The following is a 25,150-nucleotide window of genomic DNA, read 5'->3' on the forward strand; positions in this document are numbered from 1 at the left end:
GAAACTTTGCTTACATTTACCAGTTAAAAAAAATTCTTAGCAGCACTACTGCCCCAAAAAGTTCTGGGAGGTGATGGTGAACTCACAGTGAACCAGGCCTACAACTGATCAACTCCGACCCCAGTTATGACAAAGTAATATATTCACTTATACTCTTGTTGTTACATCAAATTACGATTAGGTCTTGATGAAGCACACCCAGGAACAGATCTCATGAAATTCTGAAACTGCTCCAATGATACGCCAGCATACCCACGTGTCCATACGCAGTACATTGTATACTGTACTATTAAAATTACCACCAGGATTGCTCATCAGGTCCACCAAAGAAATGTCTTTAGAGTTAAACTACTTTGCGGCAGGGACATCAATTTAATATTTCACTTTTTTTTTTTAATTTAATTTCTTTTACAATTATATACAATACACAGGCAGCAGATACTATTTCTTTTTAATATACAAGGAAACAAGGAGAGCCATTAACTTAGGCTAATATGATGCTAAGATCCATTTCAGACAATACACTTGTTACTCAACAAAATCAGAAATCAGTTGGTTTAAAAATGGATGTGAAGAATTGATCTAAAAAGCCCACAATATATACAGATAAGCCAAGATTGCATTTAGTCAGTCAAAAAAAAAAAAAAAATCAGTCATATTTACCTCCATATACATATCACACTGCTCGCAAAGATTCAATTAGCAAAAACATCTGATTTGGTCACAAAAGAAAAGACAGTCGAGAAGAATGCATGTAAAAAGCATAGTATCTTTCCATCCGACAGAACCAGTTCAAACGTGGGTGGTTCTGCATTTACATCATCACAAAACCTCTCGGTGCACTCGACACCCTAATGTGTGCTGATGGACGTGGTCATGCAGGTGACATGTTCCAATGCTCATAGTCCAGACCGTGTAAGAGAGTGTACAGAACAGAGGAAACACAATGAGGTATTTATTCTGGTGACAAGCGCCCCCCCCATTCTCAGCAGACGAGCCAAACGCATGGCACCTGGCATGTGATACCACGACACCTATTCAGAGTTGCACTAAGGCCGTAATGTCTAACCTTTTTGTTTTGTTTTTTTAATTTTTTTTTTTTAATTCTTCCCTGCCTCCTTTTGCAACGTCACTGAATGGTCATGATTTAACCGGAATCAGAGCCCAATGACCGGCACCTAAACAGGCAAATCCTGGCTTCTCTAGCTAAAGGGAAAGGCACATTTTTGTCATATCAGGCAGTTTTGCAAGACGTCAATTATCACCACTGTGCAACAACATTGTTAGATGTCAATTCACGTCTGTCGAGCAGGAGAAAGCGAGTGGAGATGGGGAGGGGGGAACCCATTTTTATATGGTCGAGATGATGGCTTTGAAAGACCAAGAGAAATCATTTTCAATGGTGCACAGCACTACATTCAAGGAGTATGCTAATCTAGAGAGATTAATGCAGTGCGAGAAATGCAGTGCGATATACCTGTATGCGTTTGTTTTGTTCCATTTCAAGTTTATTACATTTCTTAAAACTGCAAAATTTTTAGCAATTCAGTGGTTGTTCTGATGGCATTTGGAGGGAGGAGGACAAGGAACACAAAATGGACATCATGAAGTCTATATAAAAACGGGGCCCCTGCTGAAGGGAACATATTCTGCAAAGCTTCAACAGTGCTCACCTATAGCCAACCAAGAAATTCACGTCCAACTGCCCAGTGTCACTCAGTCTTGGACTGAGGACCGCCAGCGTGCTCACGACTAGAATACAGATGAGCAAAGCATTAACTACACAGCCAACAATGAAGAAGCCTGATTGTTTTTGTTCAAGTCATCAAGCCTTGAAACGTGGAACAGAATATTTGGAAGAGAAAAAAATAAAACAAATAAGAGCAATGGGTGCCAAACATCGCTGGATATTCCTAAAATGGTTCAACAATAACCCAAACCAGTGAATCTTGTCCATTTCATTATAAAATTGAAATGGGAGAGTATTGCTTTGTCAGAAAGAACTGCTTTGCAAAATGTTTAAAATGATCTTATGAAGTTTAAACGGTGAAAGAAAAAAAAAAATGTTAAAATCTTGTATGTCACCAGTGAAGTCGCTCCCTTATCCTGACCCAAGAAATGAACAGTTAGCATATCCATCAAATACCAGCAACACTCAAAGCTCAAAAAATATTTTTATTCCTCTGACTGTGTCCCCCAGCCCACGGTCACAGGGGTCAAACACTCTGATTTCCCTTTAATGTTGAATGTGAGCATTCAAAAGCTTTCCATCCTTATTACACCCTGCATAATCTGACATGATTCAAATGAGCTTCACGTCCTTCTGGTTAATAACTCAGCAAATAAAGCTGAAAGACGTCAGTGCTACAGTGCAAAAAATTAAGTCCAGATTCCCACAAACTCCTTAAATCAAATGGCCTTTTTGAAAAACTGCAATTCATTTTTCAACCCAGTGGAACTAAAATGCTTCATATAAAGCATATGCTTACCAGGACCTTGAAGTTTGTACTTGGAGCAACAAGCTAGCAGGCTCAACAGAACATTGTTCCTGCATTTTCAAACATAACCAACTGAAATACAGTGAAAAATAAAAATACCAAAGCCATCGAAAATAGTGATTACCCAACAAGACCTGGAACAGCGACCAGCTCTGCATGGTGAATAGATGGTGTGATAAAGTGCATACGTCATAGTCTTCGACCCCAAAGAAAAAAACCATCAACGATTCACAAAATCATTCTGATCTTCCCAACCACTTTCATCTAGATTAAGTTAAAAACCAAGAAATACGCACACAGACACACCCACACACAAACAATGACAGCAGCTCCTTACGGCAATGGCCCAGGAAGGTGAGACCCCACACCCACACCTGTAAATGACTGGGGGGGGGAGGCTGATGTATCCAAAATGATGGGGTTTGGAGGGTGCCTGAACAGTATAAGGTAAGTGATCAGTGCCTATAGCAAGCCATGACTTTGAAAGACCAAGGTTGGAACCACAAGTTAGAAAGTCTAGAAATGGACACGATGGTATCTGCTTGCTGTTGTCTCCTCGCCACCTTTGCCGTCACCAACGTCGTTGTCGTTGATTCTTGTCAGTGAGTCGATTTCCCCTTGCGACCCCAGGGCAGCTGCCTTCCGTGTCACCAGTGGATGGCACATCCAGGCCCTCCCCACCCCCTCGGTTCCCTAGATGGGTCTTCAAAGAGTGAGGTGAGATTGCCATCACTGCCAGGACTGAGGGGGAAAATTGTTGACCTCAGCTAGGTCCTGAACCGGACATCCTTTGTGGGTGTACGTCAGCTTGATCCTCATTCGCAGCTGTTGCTGAATATTTAAAAAAAATGACAGTTATTATGAGCAAAACTGTCCAATTAGGAAGGTTTATGCATTCCAGTTGTTTACTGTAGAATCTTTTTTACTTCTTTTTCATTTTAACCAACAAGAATTAATTTCTGACACGGGGCAGTGAGAACAGAAAGCTTCTTACCTTCTGGGGGTTGAGCACCTTGATGACCTGTGTGACTGCACCCTGGTTAAGGGCGGGGATGACGTTACTGCTGGGTGAGAGGAGCTGAAGCTGGAACGTCTGGTCAAAAAAAAAAAAAAAAAAAAGATCTATGGGTAAAAGAACTGGAAATGCCCTAGAAGGCCCCACCACTTGTCATGACTGAGACCATAATCTTCAGATGCATCAAACTTACCTTTGGTACCGCAGCCTGGAACACAAAGTTCGTCATCTCTGTCTCGGTGTGGTTGGACGCATGGATGGTTATGATGGCTATATTTGGATTTGTGTTGGACCTCTCAAATGTGAACTCTATTTTCAAGCCATTCCTGTTATATGCCGTCATTGGCGGGATACCTACAAACACACATTACAGCGTCTTGTGTCACCGACAGTGAACATTCCCCTCAGGTGTAATACAAATGGAAAAAAAATTAATGAATACAAATGCAAATCAATCAAAGTGAAAATTTGCATTGGAGCAAAACAATGAATGAATACATTACGAAAAGCTCCTGTAACAGGCTCCACCTAGGTAAGGGGTGGTGGTTAACCCCAAGCCTCAAAAAAAGTCAGACAGGTCGGCTGTGGTCACCTGTAGCAACATCGTTGAAAAGTGGCTGTGATGAGAGGCCGTCGAGCAGGAAGGGAGGCTGAGACACAGGAACTTGAGGGGCAGGGCCACCTGGTATCCGGAGCGAGAGAGAGACACATGTGACGTTCCATAATATCCACAACCATTTGAAATGAAAAATAAACTTATGATTACAAGGAACAGATGCAGTATTTGGTCAAAATGCATAAAAATTCCTGGTATGTATTATTTGGGGGGAATAGCTATTGCAACGTTTTCTGCATGAAAAGGGTGAAAGACATGAACAGGCATCTGCAGCGAACAGAACGTTTCGCAAGAAAAGGACAGAAAGTTTCATGTGACAGAGGGCCATCTGTGCTTCGCCTGCATACAACATAGGGGAATCCCAATATTCCAAACAGGTCATTCATTTTAAACAAAGTTATCAGAGATGGCGATAACACACAGCTGATAATAGGAAACCTACTGGGGGACAAAGCCGGAACGGGAATATGGACTGACCGGACAGAGAGAGATCCCCCAGCAGGTCGAGCAGCTCGCCCCCTGCGGATGCCGGCTTCGTTGCCGGGGTCGTCTGGATCACAGGTATCACGTCATTCCCTCCAAGGAGGTCCAGCAAATCATTAGCCTGAAACATGAGAAGAGCCTCAAGACCCTGAAATTACGTAATTTCAAGTGGGCTGCCAAAGTAGAAACAATTATCGACAAATAATTAAAAACGCCAGAAACCACTTATTTTTTTTAGGAACAAGTCGATATGATATAAGGATCTGTGCTGTGAATGTATCATCATCAAATCATTCGAAATCATTAGAATTTTCAGTCTGTCAAGACCATAATAAAATATCTCACTGCAACCCGTGCAAACAGTTAGAAGAAAGGGCTATGCGGTGGATGACATCAGCTCAGACCCCAGGAGCACAAGCAGATCTTATCCAAGCTCTGGAGGCTGAAGCACATGCAGAAACACGGCGAGGTGAAGTAAGGCTTGACAGCAAGCCAAAGACCCCGGGTCATGTGACCGACTCTGCGTCTGCCAATGTTCTCGGCGTGGCCGGGCTTTATACAAGTCAGGGAAGCAGACAATGGGCAAAACTCACCGGTCTGTGCTCTGCTGAACACTGTATGCCAAGAACAATGTAATAAACTTGCAATTAACTCAACGTGTTAATTAGCCAAAGATGCCTTCGTTATGACACTCAGTGCACAGAATCTGATTTAGGGATCTTGACACAACAAAAGCATCTCATCCATTTCAATGCAGTTCTTTTCATTTGCATTTCGGGGTATAACAGCAGCTTATTCTGTGAGGCACTAGGAGAGGCTTGATGAGGACAAGGAGATGCAGCCTTTTACACAGAGAGGCGTGTGTGTGCATATAAATAGGCTCTCAGATTTAAACCTAGTAATTAAAAAGGCCTCTAAAGTTAAACCGACTTCAAGGCAACATTGGCTGCTTAGCTTCCAAATGAAAAATAAAAACGTCTGTTACTACAGAACTGGACAGCTGCATTTAGGTAATTTCTAGTTTAAAATAAACACCGCTGAGGACTGAACATGGAATCTCTCAGGTACACTTTGTATACCCATTTTTATAACACTTTTAAAAAGGCAGGTGGCGCTAACATTTAATTGTTGAACTGGATTTTAATAACTAGTTTTAACTTTAACCTGTCTCCTACAAAGGTTAAGTGTTGTGTGCTTGTGTGAAATATTGGTATTTATTCAAACATCTTGGGGAAAACATTCTGTAGGGAAATTTCTTGACCTTGCCATTGTTCATCTAATTTAAAAGCTGAGGAAACCTTTTCCTAAAATGAAAATAGCAATCAGTCAAGGATACATATAATGAACAACCTACATAGATATTCAATAGCATTTGAGAAAATATAAAAAGACTCACAAGTTTAAAACTTCCAATAGTCCTAGGTTATGCTCAACTGGATAAAACATTCCTCGTTTTACAACACTTATCAGAGTCAGATCACTTGGTTGTGATTCAGGATCAGCTGAGACAATGAATCTATACTATTCAGTTCCCATATCTTCCCCCAAGCCATTAGAGGCTATGCTGACTATCGAGAACAAATATTTCCATTGTCGTCATTTCCCCTCCTGCTATGCATAACAGCTACTGGAACGTTATCACATTTAAAAGACACGAGTCAGGCATTTCAGTCATTTCAGCAAGAAGATAAGCTTTTAATGCAGTTCTGTGGGGGGCACAACTGAGGTGCTTAACTAAGCAGAAGCGCAAAATTACTGCAAAAAGTCTCACTTCTGCACATAGCAACCAGCACCTAAACAGAACGCCGGCCGACAAAGCGGAATGACAATTGTGCAGTTTAATCTGCAGCAACATTTTTAACGCGCCAACCATCTGCCCAATGCAACCAGAGTGACTAACTCAGTGTCATTGCACACCTGCTCAATCTACAAAAAAAACAATACAATTTTTACAGCCTTTGCTGCATTCGGAGTGGAGCTTTTCCCCCAGACTCCAGCTCCAGAAAGCGAGAGTTTACTTAGGGTACTTTAAAATAAATAAATAAAAAATAAATAAATAATAAATAACTGAACAAACAAAATTCACTTGAGAGATAAGCTAGTTATCAAAATGCTGCTGTTCACTGCTGCAACACACCTGACTCTAGGCTTTAAGATACAGTCAAATCTCATGTCAGTCTGTTCCTGTGCATCTCCCACAGGTGGCAGGGAGGGAGTGTGACACCCACCAGTCAGCAGACTTGTCTAAACTCCTCTCAGTGATTGACAGTATTCAAAAGGAGAGTTACTAACGGTGGCTAAGTCTGGACAGATGTGGACCCCCAGAGAGAGCAGCTCAGACAGCCAGCAGACTGGAGGCCTCCAGCAGCCAGCCTGAGTTAAGCAGGTGGTTTTTGCCAGTTCTCTGGTGCAAACTGCAACACAGTAATGTTAGACTCCACCCAGACTTCTGACTGTCATGCAAAGACAAACCAACAAACAGCTACAATGTTATTTGTTACCAGCAGATGTCCCTCTCTGATGACAGAGGGAGGGGCGTTTCAAATCAGTCACCCATTACTCAAATACCCACACGGATCAAACGTTGGCTGAAGTCCCGCGAGACACGGTGACTGGTGGGTTACAGATCTTACCTGGCTGGCGGGCTGCGTGATGCTGGGCAGGTGCTTGGACTCCAGTCCCGATGGCTCCGCCTCCCCGTTGGTCTGCACCATCTCCGTTGGTCCATTGGTGGCGGTCTTCTCCATTATCGGCATTCGTTCAAGTAGGGCAGACCTTCAAGTGCCATAAATCGCCCACTTTTAATTATTTTCATCTTATCAAAAGGGAGCCAACACATCATCCATGAAAGACTGTCAATTTAAAATATTTTACACCTGTATGCAAAAATGTGTAATCAAGCTATGCTTTACTTGCTAGGAGTGGGCTAAATGACCTAAAATGATCACCACAGTATTTTTCACTTTTTGGACGATGATGGTACATCATCATGGTATTACTTTTTTCAGGTTTTGGGAACAATAACATGTCCTGTCCCTTTATGTATCAAAAGCACTTATTTTGCTAACTGCCTGAATATCTTACTTTTACATGCTATAACAAAACCAAAATTACAAGTTGTGCTGTACTAAAAGATGAACACATGGTAGCTGTGGGTTACATTGTGTGTTTTGTTTGCCCCGATACAAACGAAAGCATCAAGGCACGCAGCTACTAAAGCGTACAGCGCAGACATCCCTCCTCTCCCGGAAGCCCTGCCAGTCTCCCGCATGTTGATACCAGCTCCCTGACAACCGCAGATTATATACAATATCCTGGACATTTGTTTGTAAGGGCGAGATCCTGAGGGAGCAAAGACCCTAGAGCTTATCGAGCATCTTTGGAGGAGGAGAGCCGTCGTCAGGGAGCTACTATCAACATGCGGGAAGCTTCCGGAACTTCGGGAGAGCTGGGATGTCTGCACAATGAAACAATTAAATGATGTTTTTTCCAGAGTAACTTTTGAGAGAAAGGAGAGGATGTAACAATGCATCAGTGCGACCACGACTCGGCGACGAAGCTTGAATATTGAAGTTTGCCGGCGTGCCGGATGATTTAAAACTGAAGCAGTTCCAAACAACCCCTTTTGGAGCGAGACTCCCCTCTCCTTGTCGACACCTCAGCCGGTTCCGACATTCCACACACGCCTTTTTATTCCTCTTTCCCAGCCTCTCTTACCTTTATTAGCCGAACCCCAGCTTAAGTGGCACGGCGTCTAACTGGGCAGCTGTGCCCTTCGCCGTGCACCTTGCATGAAGGCAGGGGCACAGATATGTGCTGACCCAGCAAATATGTTTTACTTTTTAAAATTGCTACAATATACATGCCACTAGGGTATTTTTGTTTAGTGTGAATAATTATACGAAATCTGTTTATCAGCGTCATGGATTTGATAGAAAATTCATAATGCAGATAAATTAGTTACATATACTATATATGGACGATGAGTATTAAGTATTCAGACTACAACTGAAGCTTTGAAGAAAATAAAATGCTGTGTTTTTTATAAACAGACTGTAGTATAATTAGGTTATTGACTTCTTGCAGTGTACCTGGTATAGAGCAACCCATGTCATGGTAAACACACCGGTAATGACTATGACACTGGTGTACCACCCATCCCTAATATTTGTAATCACAAATGACCACACACAGTTTTATTACAGTGCAGTTTACATAACTATCATATCACTGGAAGCCATCACATACTAAGCAAATTCTTTAACAAAACACTGATGAAAGACAATGGCTGGCATAAATCCCTACATTATCCTCCAGCTCAAGAGAGGGCACTCACCTCATGTGATCATACTTCTTGAAGAGAGCGTTGTACTCCACCGCCCTCTGCTGTAGCTCCACATCTATGCTGCTGCCGTAGACAGACACCACCTTCTTTATCCGACTGGAAATGACAAACAGGGCACAGGTAAGAGGACATGCTTAGAACAACAGTAAAAAGCCCCTCAGATATTTTCCATCTCCCTAGTTTTGGCCTGGAGGCTTGTGCCGCTGCTTCCCCAGATAGACTGGCTCATTACCAAAAGGTGCTTACTTCACGCTGGCCAGCTTCATGGATACAGTAAGGGCATAGCCCCAGGTCACTGGGGAGGACAATTTCAAGAAAGGTGCTTACTTCACGCTGCTGAAACGAGTCGACAGCTTCATCACTGCTGTAAGGGCATAGCCTCGGGTCACTGGGGAAGACAGGTTAGAAGCCAGAAGACCTTCCAAAACATCAAGGACCTCGTCTTCTGTTACCTACGGACAAGGGAGGAACAGTTCAGCACTGCCACTGGGCCAGGAGCTTTGTAAATAGCATCAGGGGCAGCTGGGATATACCTGTATAGGTTCCTCCTCCTCACACTGGCCTGACACCAGTAGATCTCCATACTCTCCTATACACCAGGAAGACACCTGCACTAGAGGTTGCTGGAGGAAGGGAAAACACAAAACAAGCTTTTATGCCATAGCTGTAGAAGAGCAAAGTTACACACCACACTCACACACAAAATCTAATAAACAAGGCTCTTTTTTAGACTTGGCAGTTGACGCAAAGGTCCCCAGAAGTATGCGCGAAATCGTAAAGTGACAACATATCAACCAGTGATAATCCTATCCTGCTGTCTCCACTGTCCTTAAGCGGTTTTGAAGATTTTCATTGAATAGTCCCAACAATATCACACCTTGTACATATTACATCTTCTTCATGGGGAAGAGCTATTCTGCCAGAAGCGTTTAACCATCAGGGTGACCAATTGCAAACAAGTTTTCACAGAGGTGCCAGATGAAACCTACAACCTGTCTTCAGTTTGGAGTTCATAGTCAAGAAGGACATGAGAAGGACTAACAGACTTAATATCATGCTGTCAATGACCCATATCTCGGTTAAATTTCACTGACATCTCATCTATGACAGTTATATGAGCTTATGCACCAATAACCGGCGCAAATTGAATTTTTATAGCCAGGTTCAGATGGGACATGCAAACTATATATTCCTGGCGACCGTTAAAGTCAGAAATGAGGAAATGGAAAATACTGTTGGTCAGTATGGACTAACAGAATAGAAAAGCTAGAAAGCAACCAATCGGACTTAGATTTGCTAACAACCTCTTCAATGCCGATATAATAAATCATCGTTACGATCACCGGATGGTGTGCCATCACCTCAGTGCCAAATGATAGAAAAGCTCAATGTAAACAGCAGTGCTGTGGCCTAGAGCAGACTGGAGAACAGATCATTCACTACAAGCTCCACATAAAAGGCCATCAGATTTCTAAAAAATGACCTTGAGAATATACCAACTGCTTTAAAGGACAATATCAGGAACTGATTAGAGATGCTGAACTTATCAGACAGACAACCAGAGGAACAGAATTTATGGAAACCATCTGAGAGCGATCTGGAAAAAAAGACTGGAAATTACAAAAGAGAGGGTATTATGAAATTGTCAATTCCAAAAGTATTATGAAATTGTCAATTCCAAAAGTATTATGAAATTGTCAATTCCAAAAGCTACCAGAAAAGACCAATATCAGCAAAGTCAAAGAAGGGCTGCTTATAAGATTCACGACATTAAAATGAAGTTTGAGTCATGAGTATGTGTGTTAAGAGGGGCCACCAACATTTTATTGAAACTGAGAGCTACTTCATAGGTACTGAGCCATACGAAGGGCTACCAGCGTGATACACTCTTCTTAAATAAATTTACTCAGTATAATAAACATGTTTTAAATGCTTTTTTTCCCAGATAGTCATTTTCAAATCTATATAAATGCAAATGTGATTAAAGAAGAATAGCAACAGGATAAAATTAAATTTTAGACACTGCTCACTGGTGAGTACTATTTTTAGAATAGGTCCGTGGGCAACTCATGTGGTCCTTGGGGGCATCCTAGTGCCCACGGGCACCATGTTGGTGACCCCTGTGGCAAAAGACACTACCAGCCAAACATCTTGATAGTACAAAAATAAAGCAAAAATGAAAGAAACACACAGAGGACTAAGGCAAAGATGACAAGCAAGATATATTTAAAGAGGTCAGACACATGGAGGAAACTCCAGTAAGAGAAGATGAGGTCATATTATCTCTGAAATGACCTCTGAAAAGCAGAGAATGGGGACAGGGGCATTCCAGTAGAAAAGGTTCAAGCTAATGAAGGAAGAAAAAAAATGAATGAATGAATGAATGAATGGTGTCGACCAAACTGAGCCAGCTAATTTGGAAACATCTCAATGGCCTACAGACGGAAAGAGATATTTATATTCCAATAAATTAAGGAGACCTCACTGGACTGGAAAAGAACCACGGATTCAAGAATGGTGAAAGAAACAAGAACCTTCATCCTTGTTTGGATTAAGTGACTCTTTGTGGAGCTGACAGTTGGACAATGGACAAAACAGGACAGAGTACAGATATCTTTGAACTTTGCTGGCAAAAAACAACAAGTAGATTCTTGAACGAGTCTGCATTTTCATTTGAAGTATAAATAACCTAACTAAAATCTATCGCTGGACATATGAGGAGACCTACAGCTTGGAATACTACCATAATGCTTCAGAACGTTTAAGAGGAATAAGACAAAATCAGCAAGACGACGAATGAACTCAAATCATTAAAAGCATTAACATGCCACTGGGAAACCAGAAGAACGAGACAGATGACAGGACATTCTTCAGTATTCTTTGGATGGCTGCCAGGAGGTGACTTTTCCTGAACCGCAGAACACCACCACCACCACCATTACTACTACTAACCACCCACTACCACATTTACCTCTATGCATGACCATGACCAGATTAACTGGGTAGAAGATGGATTTTACCTCTGGTACAGCTTATTCAACTAGCAATACACTTGTGCTTTGATCGATCAGACGAATCTTATTTTATTAAGATAATATTATTAAAAGAACAAAAGTAAGAGAAGGAAGCAGAGTTGCAGACTGGCACACCTGTGAGATGTCATCCAGTAGCGCCTTGTAGAGCCTCTGGACTGTGTAGGAATGCATCTCCACGCTGTTTGTGATCAGCTGGATGAGGTTGGGGACACAATCGTCCCGAACGTAGCTCCCCGCCTGCAGCAATCACACAAGTCAGGGACTCAGCTGGGCATGTTGCGTACTTTACATCTTGAATCTGCATACACTGTTTATAGAGCTAGGTATTTAACAAAAGTAATTTACGTCATCTTTCGCGAAACAGAAGGGGCCAACCTTTGAGTTAAAACTCCTAACATGTTATCCAGGTCCTTAATAATTCTGTTACCATCTGCACTACCACTATGGCTCCAAACCACTCACCCTAACTATCACCAAACAGAGTTACACTTCTGTAACTGAAGCTGTACACCTTGTGTCCCATGACTGAAAAACATTCTCCATAAAGAAAAATTGCTGCACGACTAGCGAAAGTGAATCAGAATCTCCCTAAATAAAGCAGAGCACACTATTCAAATATTCCTGACACAAGAGGTAAACGTATCGGACTACATATGGTAGTCCTTTAAGAGTTTTGTAAGACTATGTGTATTGCAATAGAAAAACAGCACAGAAAGGAACTCCTTACCGTTGTCAGTACCCTCATGATCGTGTCGATGTGCCACCGCTTCGAAGGTGCGTACCTATGGCCAAGACATTAGGCTGGTTAATCAGCGACATCCATCAGAAAGGGTCACTAAAGTTACAGACACACAGACGAGGGGAACAGGGAGGTTATAGTGGGCAAAGCGGAGCAAGCAGCTGGGTCCTGTGAGCTCTGCACAGGCCTCGGTCAATGCCGTCAGTTAAAATAAGTGTCAGCAGAGTTTCTCTGACGATGGATCACTCATTTTATCATCACGCGACATTTCAATATATTTGAACTACACTAGTAGAAGGTGGCGTTTCAGGAGGACAGAAAACAACAAAAAGCACCCAAAAATAAACCCAATTACACAGTCCGTTACGATTCAGCATATTCTGTCTGGTTTTCCTTCTGGCAGCAATCTGGCACCCAACGTCTTAAAATGAGTACCAAATTTAACAGGCTGGTGCAGACTGTTATCGGCGACCCTTACTTCTCAGCGGCGAGGAAGATACCAGACGCGCAGTCCGCTTTGAATTCTGGGTCGCAGGAGTCCAGAAAATGGAGCAACTCTTTCATCATGCCGCGGATGTTGTTCCCATTCACCAGAGCAAAGCTAAGCTCCATTGCGCGCCTGGAGACCGACAGAAGAGCGTTACAAAAATAAATAAAAAAAATCACTGCCAATGTGTGACAAATTCACAGCTGCTTCCAGCAACACAGCTTTGCTCACCTCTTAATAGACACATCCAGGTCTTTCAAACAGTCCACAATGGTGCTCCGATGCCTCTGTACTGCATTGTGGTCTGTCTGCACAGTCTTCAGCAGAGATGTTAATGCCACATACCTATGCGTGGACACCAGAGGCCCTCACCAATTACGTAAATGGATAATGTACAGGTGTCAAAAGGATAACCAATGGGAGATCATTACACAGTAAAACAGGAGAATATGGCTCACCTTATATTTTTGTCGTTGTTCAGTAAGAATCGGCCCAATATGTTAATCGCTAAAACCTGGGTGGGGTGGGGTGTGGAAATCGGAATTTAGATTTCAAGATATGTTAATAAAGTGAAAATAAAGTGAACTTTAGAACTTTATACTTTATATAACTAGAAACTACAGAAGACACACAACAAAAGACAAAAAAGTATAACAATTGAGCACTGAGATGACAGTACACTCACCCTCAGCCCACTTTCAGACTTGATGTCCATTATTGTCAGAACCGTTTCGTAAAGTATGGCGTTTCCTACATTTTTACTTGTCTCTGTGTTGGTTGCCACCTTAAAAAAAATTGCAGAAAAGAATTTGAATTGAGTACGGAAGGTATTAAAAGCACAGCAGCTCAGAGAACAACATCAGACAGGCATGCCGGCACTCACTTGGGCGAGGATGTCGTTCATAGCTTCGCTGGAGTCGTCGTCGTTCCTGCCCAGAATCCTCAGCAGCCGCAATATCCGTACCTGAGCAAAAACGTCCTGTAAATAGCGAACCGGCCAGGTGGACCAGAGAGAGACCAGGACGGGGAGGTTGGGCTTCTCACCTGCAGGAATGGGTCACTGATGCCCGACACGTCATGTTCTGGCGAGTACCCCGACATGATGAGGTTCTTTAGGATCCGGACTAGCTGTGGAACGAGCTGAAAGGAGAGCAACGCACTGGTGAGGCTGAGGTTTGTCTCTAGGCGGGGAGGAACTAAGAGCATTTTTAAAAGTGAACTGTGACACAAATATAGTTTTCTACATGCCAGATGCATACATTCAGTCGCAAATAAAAATAACAGTTTACATGAGAAATCTAAGCGGAATCGTCTTTTATCAAATGATTAAAGGGAGGGAGATTATAGACATTTGAGAATAATGATCGTTAGATTATTAATAAGGAGAATTAATGTGGTCTAAGAACATTTGCTGAAACACTCATCATCAAATAAAACTTCAATATAAATTAAATAAAAATCACGTTTGAATATTGACAGACAACAGGACAACCTACACTTGCACCCAAATTCATTAATAAGCGAAATTATTAGTGCCCGCAAACAGATGGTGACAGAATGAATAATTACGGGATCCTATGATTAGTTTGGAGGGTGTAAAATAACTGGCAGATAATGGATTTAGAAAAAATAAATAAATAATCGGAACCGTACAATGGAAACTGAAGACAGACAAATGCACAACTGCCAAGTACTAGGAAGAGGGAAAAAGCGATATATAGAGCACAGTCATGACGCCCACGTGAACCCATCACCCTGAAGAAGCATGCACCACGAATGAAGCAGAACGTGCTCTTACCTTCTCATTCTAAAACAGCAATTTCAACAAAGACAAATGACAGAAAAATGAGGCAGATGTTAGGAGGAACTAGAAGAGATTTAAAAAGTTTTAAGAAGAGATTCAAATAATGCTTTGATTATGAATATGAGGAGCGGCTGAGCTGGGAAGTCATTCAGAGATTGAGGAGTGGGGGGGGGGGGGGGGGGGGGTTGGAAAGAAGACAGAGTTCACAAGCTGGTATACAGAGACTAAAAAAAAAAAAAACATCCCAGGCCGATACCATTCTACCTAACAAACCTTAGTATTGGGGTCCTACTGCCATTACAGACACACCCAAAACAAACGAAAAGTTTCAACAGTTATAATATAAATTCACAACTAAAAATACAACAATCTGAAAGAATAAAAAAATAAATAAAAAAAGGCCCTCAGCCCTAAATTCAGACTGGCCTATTAAATGGACGACTATAATTTAAATACTGACAGCCCTGCAGCAGAAGCATGCAGGGATCTGAGGTGCAGAGCAGGGGGCAGGGCTCTCGTACCTTGCGAAAGTGAGCGAGCATGTCGGGGCTGCGCTCGCACATCTCCGTGAGCAGGACGACCGATGTGTGGAGAACACCTGGGCACAGGAGCACAGAGTGCATGTGAATACGGCGCCAGCCATACTTCCACGAGGCTTCATGCACAACCATGGGCTGGAGAACTGATTGGCTGGTATTTTCAGTTCGGTTCCGTATTGGAAGAAAACCAACGCTAATGAAACAAAAAGCTAGAAATCCTGCCACTGGGCCCCATCTGCAAATTCTCTTTTTTTTAATTAGAAAAATAACCACTAATGTACTCATTATATTCAGAGGTTCTAATGGTTAGTAAGCATGTACGATACTGAAAGATGCAATGGATTGAAGTGTCAATTAAAATCACCTAGCAACCACCATTATTGGTTTTGAAAGATTTTAAACAATGGACCTGCAGTAGGAGACTTCCCATACTCAAAGCAAGCCATGCATTTCTTTCTAAAGCCTAATGACGAGAAACATATCCCTCAAGCACATTTACACTGAACCTTTAAGCTAAGACTCACAACTGGCACTAATGTCATCAAAACAAACAAAAAAAAGCATCTCGACAAAAAAAAAAAAAATTCTAGTTTTATCCCAAGGGCAAAATATCACTGGGCCCAATCGCTAAAACACAGGTTTGTCACAGAAAAAAAAAAGTGAAGGCAGTACAGATTACGGCTTTTAATTTTCCCCAACACAAAGCAGCACATTAAAAGAAGAATCAATTCTTCAGCGTGCAGCTTTAAACTTCACACGACAAGCAGGGTTTCCCCAGAGAGTCAGCAACAGACCTTTTAATACAGCTGACCAAAAGCTGCTCAATTTCAAATTCCACTGACGCAGCATTGATTTTACTTATTAACTTCTCTTTCGGGCTCAACAGCAAGGCAGTGAGTGGAATTCTGAACTACTGCTTACTGCTTGTAAGTTCAGCAGAAAGTAACACCTGCCGCATCTACAGAAACCAGGTTAAAGAGCAATATGTGAAGGTCCACCCCCCACACACTGCCTCTCCATGCAGAGGGTCTCACCGTGATTTTTCTCACTCAGCAGATTCTTAGTGGCGGGCAGGAACATCTCCATCAGCTCTGGTACCTTCCTGATGACATGAACAGCACACAACGCTGCCTGCAGACGGAGGTAACAGATTTCAGAAACAAAACTCATTACCATACAAGACGCGAGATCCTGCACAAGCAATATAAACTACGCTGTTCATAGAAAACAACAAAAAGGAAAAAGCTGCTATCTTTATTTACAGATAACACCTGAAGGAAATGACAGGATACGTGGGAACTGGCAGCATGAGATGAGCTGAAATACCGTGCCTTGAAAAAGGACTCAGACCTTTGGATCTCACATTTCATTGTTTAGAAGCTTGACGTCATTAGGCAGTAATTATTTATTGACTGCTGAACAACATACTCCAAATGTTCTAAGCAAAACTATCTAAAGCCATAAGTAAACGTGCAATAACAATACAAATCCTTCACAATTCCACAATCCTTCCCACACTGACATTCTCACTCCTTGTTTGAGAAGACAAATTCATTGTGTTGAGTATCTCTTATAACATTGCATTTCAAGAGCATGAAAACAAAGACCAAGGGCCCGTGAAACAAACTCAGGGGTCGAGCAATTTTATTAAGCAAGCCTCAGGGTAAAATGGGAAGTTTTCGTGGAAAGACCAAGCCTTCGTTTCACGGAAGATCTCACAACACTCAACACCACCTCATCCACAGCGTTTTTTTTTTTTTTTTTAAATAAGGCAAGTGAACTACATCACACAAAATGTGACCCGAAAAAATGCATTGTTCACTTCTGAAAAGTGCCACATAGCAAGAGGTTTACAATAGGTATACAAGCCCAACCCTTCTGAGCCAAACCCATGAGTGCCGAGAATGGCTCAGGCTGGGAGGCACGGGCTCCCCTGATGGACCGAGGGGACGTACCTTTTTCCTCAGGTAGGAGTTTGACGTTTTGAGGAGCTTCTCCACTTCCCCTGCAAGGTCGCGGCACATCTCGGCCGAGCCCATGCAGCCCAGTGTGCATAAGGCCAGACCCTGCACGTACTGTGTGCTGTGGTTCAGGTCACTGGATGGAGGGATGGAGCAGAGAAAGCAGGTTTCTGAGTACCCACTTAAAGAATGACAGCTTTGGCAGACAGTCTTACAGAAAAGTAGCAGCTCACACCGCTAATTTTTCCCCCAGCTTTACTTAAACATCCTTGCGATCGGCGGCGGAACAGGAGACTCTCCTCACTTCTTTATGCAATTCGTCATCAGTAGATGGACATCTTGTCTCTCATCCAGCAGTAACATAGCTCCCAGGTACCCTATTCGCTTGTCGGTGAACTTCTGAGACGCAATCAATTTCAGGCACTCCAACTGTAAACAGAGATTCATTCATTTTTAATTAATGAAATGACAATATAATGTACACAAACAAAATTGTGCAGGTATGCTAGCTACAGAGTTACTTAAGAGGGGAAAACCTGAAAGCTGCACGTGCATCTGTACCTGCCCAAAGTGTGCCGGGTAGCCCAGCATGTGCATGTAGAGTAGCTTAGCGACATTCCTACAGCGGTATGTATGATCCTCCTCTCTGAAGGACGACCTAATAGCAGCACATTCTTTCTGGATCATTTCCCGTTCCTCTGCCTGGGTCCGCGCAGTCCGGATAGTCCGGATGAGCTCCCGAAGTCTGATCGGAGCTGGCATGCTCTTAAGGAGGGAGATAAAGGCTGGTTAATGTTGCAACAAAAACTTAGAGAAAGTTCCACTTTTTTTCTTTTTAATTGAATGGTTCATTAAGATGAAAGTAAGCCTAGCTGACAGATATGCACAGGGAACCACACAACAGTACATCTGGGTTTCAAATATCACACTACTCAGAACACTTACTGAAAGTGATCCAGAAGCGCTCTCTCTGTATTAGACTTCGAACTACTACAGCATCTTCGAACTACTGGAGATGATTTTTCTAAAGTTCTTCCTGAAGGCCATTTATAAAAGGGCAAAAATAAAAACTTCAGATAAGCACATAAACTTTTTTTTCCTCCATCACAAATTTTATTCCCTAAAAGAAAGGACAGCTGACATTCCATTCTGTTCCTCTCCCCGTGTCTACAAAGAAAAGCATTAAGGTTTCAAAGCATCAGTACTCCAGCTGATTAAAAATTAAAGCAAACTCATGCTCAGTGGTGGGATTGAGTTCTACAGGCTGTACATTTAGTCCAAAAAGTCAATTAACTGGCATGCCGATATTTACACAACACATTCTACTGACATCCAGCTAACAGACCTCCCAGGAAAATAATCCAATACTGGGATTATGTGAACAGATGTTTGATTATACTACAATGAATGATAAAATCAATCAAAAAACACACACTGTGGGTCAAAAGGGAATCATTAATCTGCTTGTATTAGAAAGAAACAGTCTACAATACTACAAAATCTCACAATAGCATCACTAAATGGTAATACCAGTAAGCTATCATCAAAATTGATTGCTTCCATTTGACAAAGCTTTGAACTCCAATAGACACACACCTTTGCAGTGCTCGATTCATCCAGGACGATCACATTTTCTCTCGGGTAACAACAAGCACTGATGGTAGCCCGACGGACAACCACAAAAAAAATATCCCCAGGTGCCTTCATTACTTTCACGTGCCAAATGGTTCGTCATTTAGGGCATTTAGACTTTATAATTGAGGCTGGCACCTGTCCCTTATAATATGGCATCCTCCCTAATTTGAATGCTGTGTCCCATATTATACGGGACAAGTGGCAACTCTATAACTCGACCAGAATTAGCAATGTTAAACGTTGTAAATTACCGTTTTGCTACAAACATTAAAGACAGTCCATCTGGTCCTTATGCATAAATGTATGTTATAATTTTAATGCTCCTGTGATGTCCATATGTAAAATAAATTCTGTTGACTTGAATTACAAGGATTTGGGTGGCGCGAGTCCACTTCTACACTGATTTTCAATAAATACATTGGATTTATACTGTCGACTTGTGCGGTGAACATCATAAATGCATAAAATATGAACTGGCATATTTTTCTCATTAACATACAGTATGCATTACACAAATTACATACTATTTTAATTACATTTTTTTAAGTTAGTCTACAAAAGAACTGAGGTTCTGTACAGTTTATAGGACGATGCTAATCACCTCATGAGTCAGCACTCATTATGAATTTCTTTTTCACATTATCTTTGCACGTTTGATATCTAATGTTAGTGATATGTATAAAACATTTATATATAGTGTTTTGTATTATATAGGCCTAAGGCAATATTGATGTAGGTACTGACAGACAGAAGTAAATAGGTAACTGATGTAGGTAACTGACAGAACTTGTAAATAGGTAATGTAAACTAATGGAATTAATACAGCCTTTCCTGTAAGGTAATCACATTTATGAGCAGGCAACCTGGGTTTACCCAGGAATTGCCCTATGGACAACCTGGAAAACTCCTTCAAATTGAGCAATGCTCCCAGTCATACAATACCTGACTATCCATAGTACAAAACGTAAAGCTATATATAGAAAGAACATACAACCAGATATAAATGCTTCACTGCATAAAAACTCGCATCACATTTAAAGTATACCTGCCAAGCAGCAATGCTGACTAAATCACACCATGAAGGTTAATCCAAGAGTCATTTGAAATGACAGATAACCCTTAAAAAAAAAACAAGGTTCTTCCCTGCAACTCTTAAAGTATTAAATTCCCCAGTGTTCCTTTCATTTTTCACCTGCGACTAAAACCATTCAAAGCGTAAAATGTCGAGTGTAATTGCTTCAAGGCATTTACTGAGGCAGAACTTGTAATGTCACATTCCCAGATCTAACAAAACCTAGTGGGCACCAACTGGGCTTGGGAACGGTACTCTCTTTCGACCACAGTAAGATTTAAGTTTAGTGCTAGCTTTCAGTTAAGACAGGTCACATTTCTTAACCATTTGAGGAACTAACATCACTTTATATAAAGAAAACTAATTGTTAACAAAAATAACTACTTCCTCTTAATTATACAAGACAAAATCCAGTTAACATCTAGTTTAAAAAACAAAACAAAAAAGTTACCTGTAAATGGCCATACAACTGGTCAAAAGAAAATGCAAACTCAATTCCCGCATCCAGAAAACTCATTTCCAAATTGTCTTGTCTCAACTGTTTTAAAGTTGTGTGATTCAGCTTTACAAAAGCGGCAACGTACGACCAGGAAGAGAGTATCCACTGCTTGGGGTGGGGCTTAACTCATTTGACTTGCCACAGGGAGGGGAATACAATGCAAAACACATGGATGAGAACTGAAAAATCTGACGTCTATTTGACTTGAAGACCAACACAGACCGTAAACAAAAAAAGCAATAACCCAGCTGTTTCACTCGGACATTATAAATTTGCTAGCCAAACATTTCCAGACTTCTCTTAACCAGCATCGTTGTTAGCATTAGGTTGTCAGCTCTCTAGCATCAAAGGAATGATAAATTTCAGGCAGTGAGCACAGCACTGGAAAACACTGAATTGTGCTTCAAGTTCTCTGACTCCTGACATATTACCTTAGCCTGCACAGCAAAGGAACAGTAGTTAACTATTAATATTACCAGTCTGCTGACTTCTTCCTAGTATTCACCGATCCTGTAGAGCAGACAGCCGTTAACTACCAAGTTAAATAGCAGATACATTTATGTGCTCGATACATTTAAGACTGAGATGTCACAGAAGGAAAAAGAGGCACGTTTCTGAGAATCTATATATTTGGCACACAACACTAATTATTCACAATAATATAAACCACAAACTCTACAGACAGAAAGTAGGGACCCTCCCCAATCCAGAGCCAAATACCTGCATCATACTTGTCAGCCATTGTTAACTGACCACTGTGAATGTGAATTTCCCTATTCCGGCAGTCCGGGCTGAATTGGACATACCCACACTCAAAGACTGACGTAATAGGTCTATACACACCCCCCATATGAGCAAAGAAAAAAAAATGCATTCTTGCATTTTACTATATCCAGCATCTGATTTCATATCACCTGGCCCTTACAGCCAACCAAAAAATAAATAAATACAAATTTTGACAGATCGGGTTTTCTAGAACAAATGTTAACAAGAGGTTAGAAAGTACACGAAAAACACCATAGACAAGCATTTAAACCTTAAGCAGCAGGGTTCATTTATTACTTATGACTAATTTTGCCTTTGCCATTACTTCATAATGTTGTTTAACGATACAATTACACCTAATGGATGTTAATTAACAGTAATTACCTTGTTTCAATTTTTGTGGATACAGCCTAGACTGCACTGCAAAAATTAGGCATCTACAAAACAGCAGGTAGACTGCTTAAAAAGGGAGGTGAATGATAAATTAGATTTACTTTAATTATAGCAAGCATACAACTCGCACAATCAGTCTAAAGGTACTGCAGGAGGAGAACCACATTAACACATCCATAAGTTTAGATATTATTTTCTGGCCTCACATGGATGACAAAGCACCACCTGATGCTGTTCTGTATGCCTTATGTATCCCTTCATGTGATGTAATCTGTGGTACGAGTGCGAAATGGTTACTTGTCCCTCACTAACTAGGTTACTCAGTCACAGAAACTTCCATACTCAGTAAAATGCAAAACATGAAATATGCAAGACATTTATGGTGGAGTTAGTCCAAGTTTTATTACTAAACAAATAGTTTGTAGTTCATCATCATCAGAATGAACATTGCTCTGCATGCAAGACTCACCAGAAGAAAACAGGACTGAGGACAATAGAGGGATTAGAAATGGGGTTTGGGGGGGGGAGAGCAAGTGGTTGGGGGGCAACAAGCTGAGGTATGTTCACTCAAGTCTGCTTGTGGAGCTACAGAGTGAGAAGAAAAGCAGCACAGTTGAGCCTAGTCATTAGTGCTGAGGATTCTTCATTTCACACCTTAATATTGGCAATTTAAACACAAGGAATAAAAATGGAACACAGGTTCCTCACAATGACTTTTATTAATGTTAAATAAATCTTTAAATGATATCGTTCCATCAAGCCTGCACTGCAGCCGACACCAGCTGTAGCTATAAAAACAGCTGGTCCTGTGAGACACTCTCTGATGTACCAACACCATGAACCTAGCAAGGGGCAAACTGCACACATGTCTGTGTGAGAAAGCAGGCATGAACTGTGGCCCAGCACACAGGCAGAGCAACCATTCCTGCATCACGTGATGACAGCAGTACCACTGAATCACCTTTTGTAAAAGAGCTGTCGCAAACATATGAACTCTGGCACACATCCTACTTTATTGCAAACTTTCCCCATATTTCATTCAACCTTGCCTTCATCGCCTTTAATTATTCTCCAGAATACACCAGGGGAAAAGGGCAGTCTTCATCAAATTAAAACATTATCACGTGAGAGTTAAGGTTCGTGGTATTTAAGGACATACATGGCAGTTTTAATGCGGCAGGTTTTGACATTTTAATCTTCCCATTTAACTGCCAACAGTTAACATCGGATGCTTTTTGCCAACGCACAGAAAATCATCATCGAGCTGCTTGCACAGAATGAATGACTCCTTGCAATTCTATGGGTTAAGGGAAAGTTGCGGGAATGCGAAACGGTCCCAGAAACCGTCTAACTGTCGTAAAAATCGGGGCATCGTGTGATACCGGCACATCAGCGAGGTCCACAATCTCTGGGCCCATACAATCTACTTGTCCACAAGATCGATTTCAAAACGGCTACGTCCCAGAACGGCCCCTCGGTCGCCGCTCACGCCAAACAGCCAGAGAAGGTTTTAATCGTGCTAGCAACCGCATCCTCCCAAATAATTTAACAACAACCCAAGTAACCTTACTTTGTAAGTAGAGTTTGAATCGCGAATGCTTTAACACTGTGATCTGCGACGCCACTGGTATGAAATGACACCCATACGAGAAACGGTAACAGTTTCATACTCACGCTTTAAGCGATGATTTTGCTTTCTATCTACCAGCCTCTGTACATCAGGAACAGTCACAGCACATGTAAAAATCCACAAACCCAAACGGGGGGAGCTAAGAAGGTGACGAATAACTAATGTGGTTCATTCATTTACCAAAAAGTAGACTCTTGCGTCGGAATGTCACCCACAACTTTATGGAGAGCCATATAGTTTGCAGCGCTGACTAAGTGCCTCATAAATATGCTTTTTTGAGACAACCATATACTCTAGAACAAGAAGCTATCCTAACGTGTCACCTCCCAAAGACTATGAAGACACTCTGGAGAGTCACGACCGGCCCGCATCTGGCGTAGGGTTAGGGTTAGGAATCCGCCCATTAAAACGTCCGTAGGCGCAACGCAGCGTCCTGGCCGAGTAAACGACCCCTTATCTGTATACTACAGTAAGCTCGGGGGGCCGACATGTCGCTTAGCTAGCGACGACATCCATTTCGCCGTGTTGCATGCCCGTCTCGGGCCTTCCCGGCGGCAGCGTTATACAGAAGCCCGGAGAGAAAGGCTCCTGTCGGCGGCGCTAACGTCTCCGTTAATCTAAGCTACACCGGGCGGAGCGGTGCACCGTCTGCCACACACACACACACACACACACACACGCCTTTCCCATTGTTATTAAAGACAGACACATGAAGCGATTGAGATATCCCACCCGAGTAAGGAAGGGAAGCGCAAAAACGAGCTCGACAGCCGACTTCACTGGCGAAACACCTTCCTGTTGTAGACACCCCTATACCAGCGACAGTCCCGGCGGACATCATCGTCCATAAGAAGGATTCGCGTAGAAACGCATACTTCATCACCCAGGCTGCCCAAGACGCAAGCTTACATTTAACCGCCCCGTAACCAGCTCCCGACTATACTCACCAGCCTCAGTGACACCAGACAGAAAGCGGAATCGTCTCTCTTAGCGGGCAAGAGAGGAAAGAGCCCAACATTCAAAATGGCGGCTCTCTCAAGCCTCAGCACTTGTACCGCAGGCGGAGGATTACAGTAAATAAAGGTCTGAGCATGGGCGCGAGCACGGGGCGCCACGCGGGCCCCGCGTCACATCCATTTATTCTACCTCGACAATGAGGTCGGGCCGCCCTGGGTGTTACAGGGAATTAGTTTCTGTGACTTGCCCCCCGCAGACAGTCATCTCCTGAAATAACTTTAGTAAACAAAACTCCCACTAACCCAGAACGGCATGCATTCAATTAAGCTTGCAACTTTGAAAGTATTGTGTTAACGAAGTATATCGTGAGTTTTTTTAGGTACTAGTGCAGAACACCTTTATAGTGCTACTTTTCCCACGTACAAGAACGTATTGGAAAAGAAAATTAGAGATGGTCTTCAGGTACCCATTACGACAAGTTAAGCGATAGGCTTGTCTGTAGATTAATAAAACGACAAGACCTGTCCATTGGTTCAAGTTGGCATTATTTATAATAGCGTGTGCACCTTAGTGCGGATGTACTGCAATTTAAGGCGGCACTTGTGGAGTTGTGCTGCGGTCTCGACTTCACCTCGTGGCAGTCGGTGATGACGTCACAGAGCCTATCCCTGTCATTG

The 25,150-nt window shown here is 42.1% G+C and overlaps 1 protein-coding gene across 4 annotated transcripts; it reads right to left on the minus strand.

Annotated features, from left to right (window-relative positions):
- Nucleotides 1–370: 370 nt before the first annotated feature.
- ap1g1 (adaptor related protein complex 1 subunit gamma 1) lies at nucleotides 371–25,061 on the minus strand. Of its 4 annotated transcripts, none has more exons than XM_048969555.1 (23): nucleotides 25,040–25,061; nucleotides 18,084–18,287; nucleotides 17,827–17,951; nucleotides 17,517–17,658; nucleotides 16,596–16,692; nucleotides 15,544–15,620; nucleotides 14,263–14,358; nucleotides 14,102–14,182; nucleotides 13,904–14,002; nucleotides 13,677–13,732; nucleotides 13,450–13,563; nucleotides 13,210–13,350; nucleotides 12,720–12,774; nucleotides 12,107–12,229; nucleotides 9,491–9,580; nucleotides 9,285–9,409; nucleotides 8,949–9,053; nucleotides 7,246–7,387; nucleotides 4,607–4,733; nucleotides 4,106–4,195; nucleotides 3,707–3,867; nucleotides 3,493–3,591; nucleotides 371–3,329 (listed from the first exon to the last, which is right to left on the minus strand). In XM_048969555.1, exons 2-23 carry the CDS (start codon nucleotides 18,282–18,284, stop codon nucleotides 3,228–3,230), a joined length of 2,448 nt encoding a protein of 815 aa, XP_048825512.1. In that variant the 5' UTR covers nucleotides 18,285–18,287; nucleotides 25,040–25,061; the 3' UTR covers nucleotides 371–3,227. The 4 variants fall into 4 exon arrangements, with proteins under 4 accessions (XP_048825512.1, XP_048825510.1, XP_048825509.1 ...); XM_048969553.1 differs by lacking the exon at nucleotides 25,040–25,061 and adding an exon at nucleotides 24,464–24,971; XM_048969552.1 differs by lacking the exon at nucleotides 25,040–25,061 and adding an exon at nucleotides 20,681–23,883.
- Between the last annotated feature and the right edge of the window lie 89 nt (nucleotides 25,062–25,150).

This window comes from Brienomyrus brachyistius, chromosome 11 (assembly GCF_023856365.1).
Source record: "Brienomyrus brachyistius isolate T26 chromosome 11, BBRACH_0.4, whole genome shotgun sequence".
Taxonomy (NCBI): domain Eukaryota; kingdom Metazoa; phylum Chordata; class Actinopteri; order Osteoglossiformes; family Mormyridae; genus Brienomyrus; species Brienomyrus brachyistius.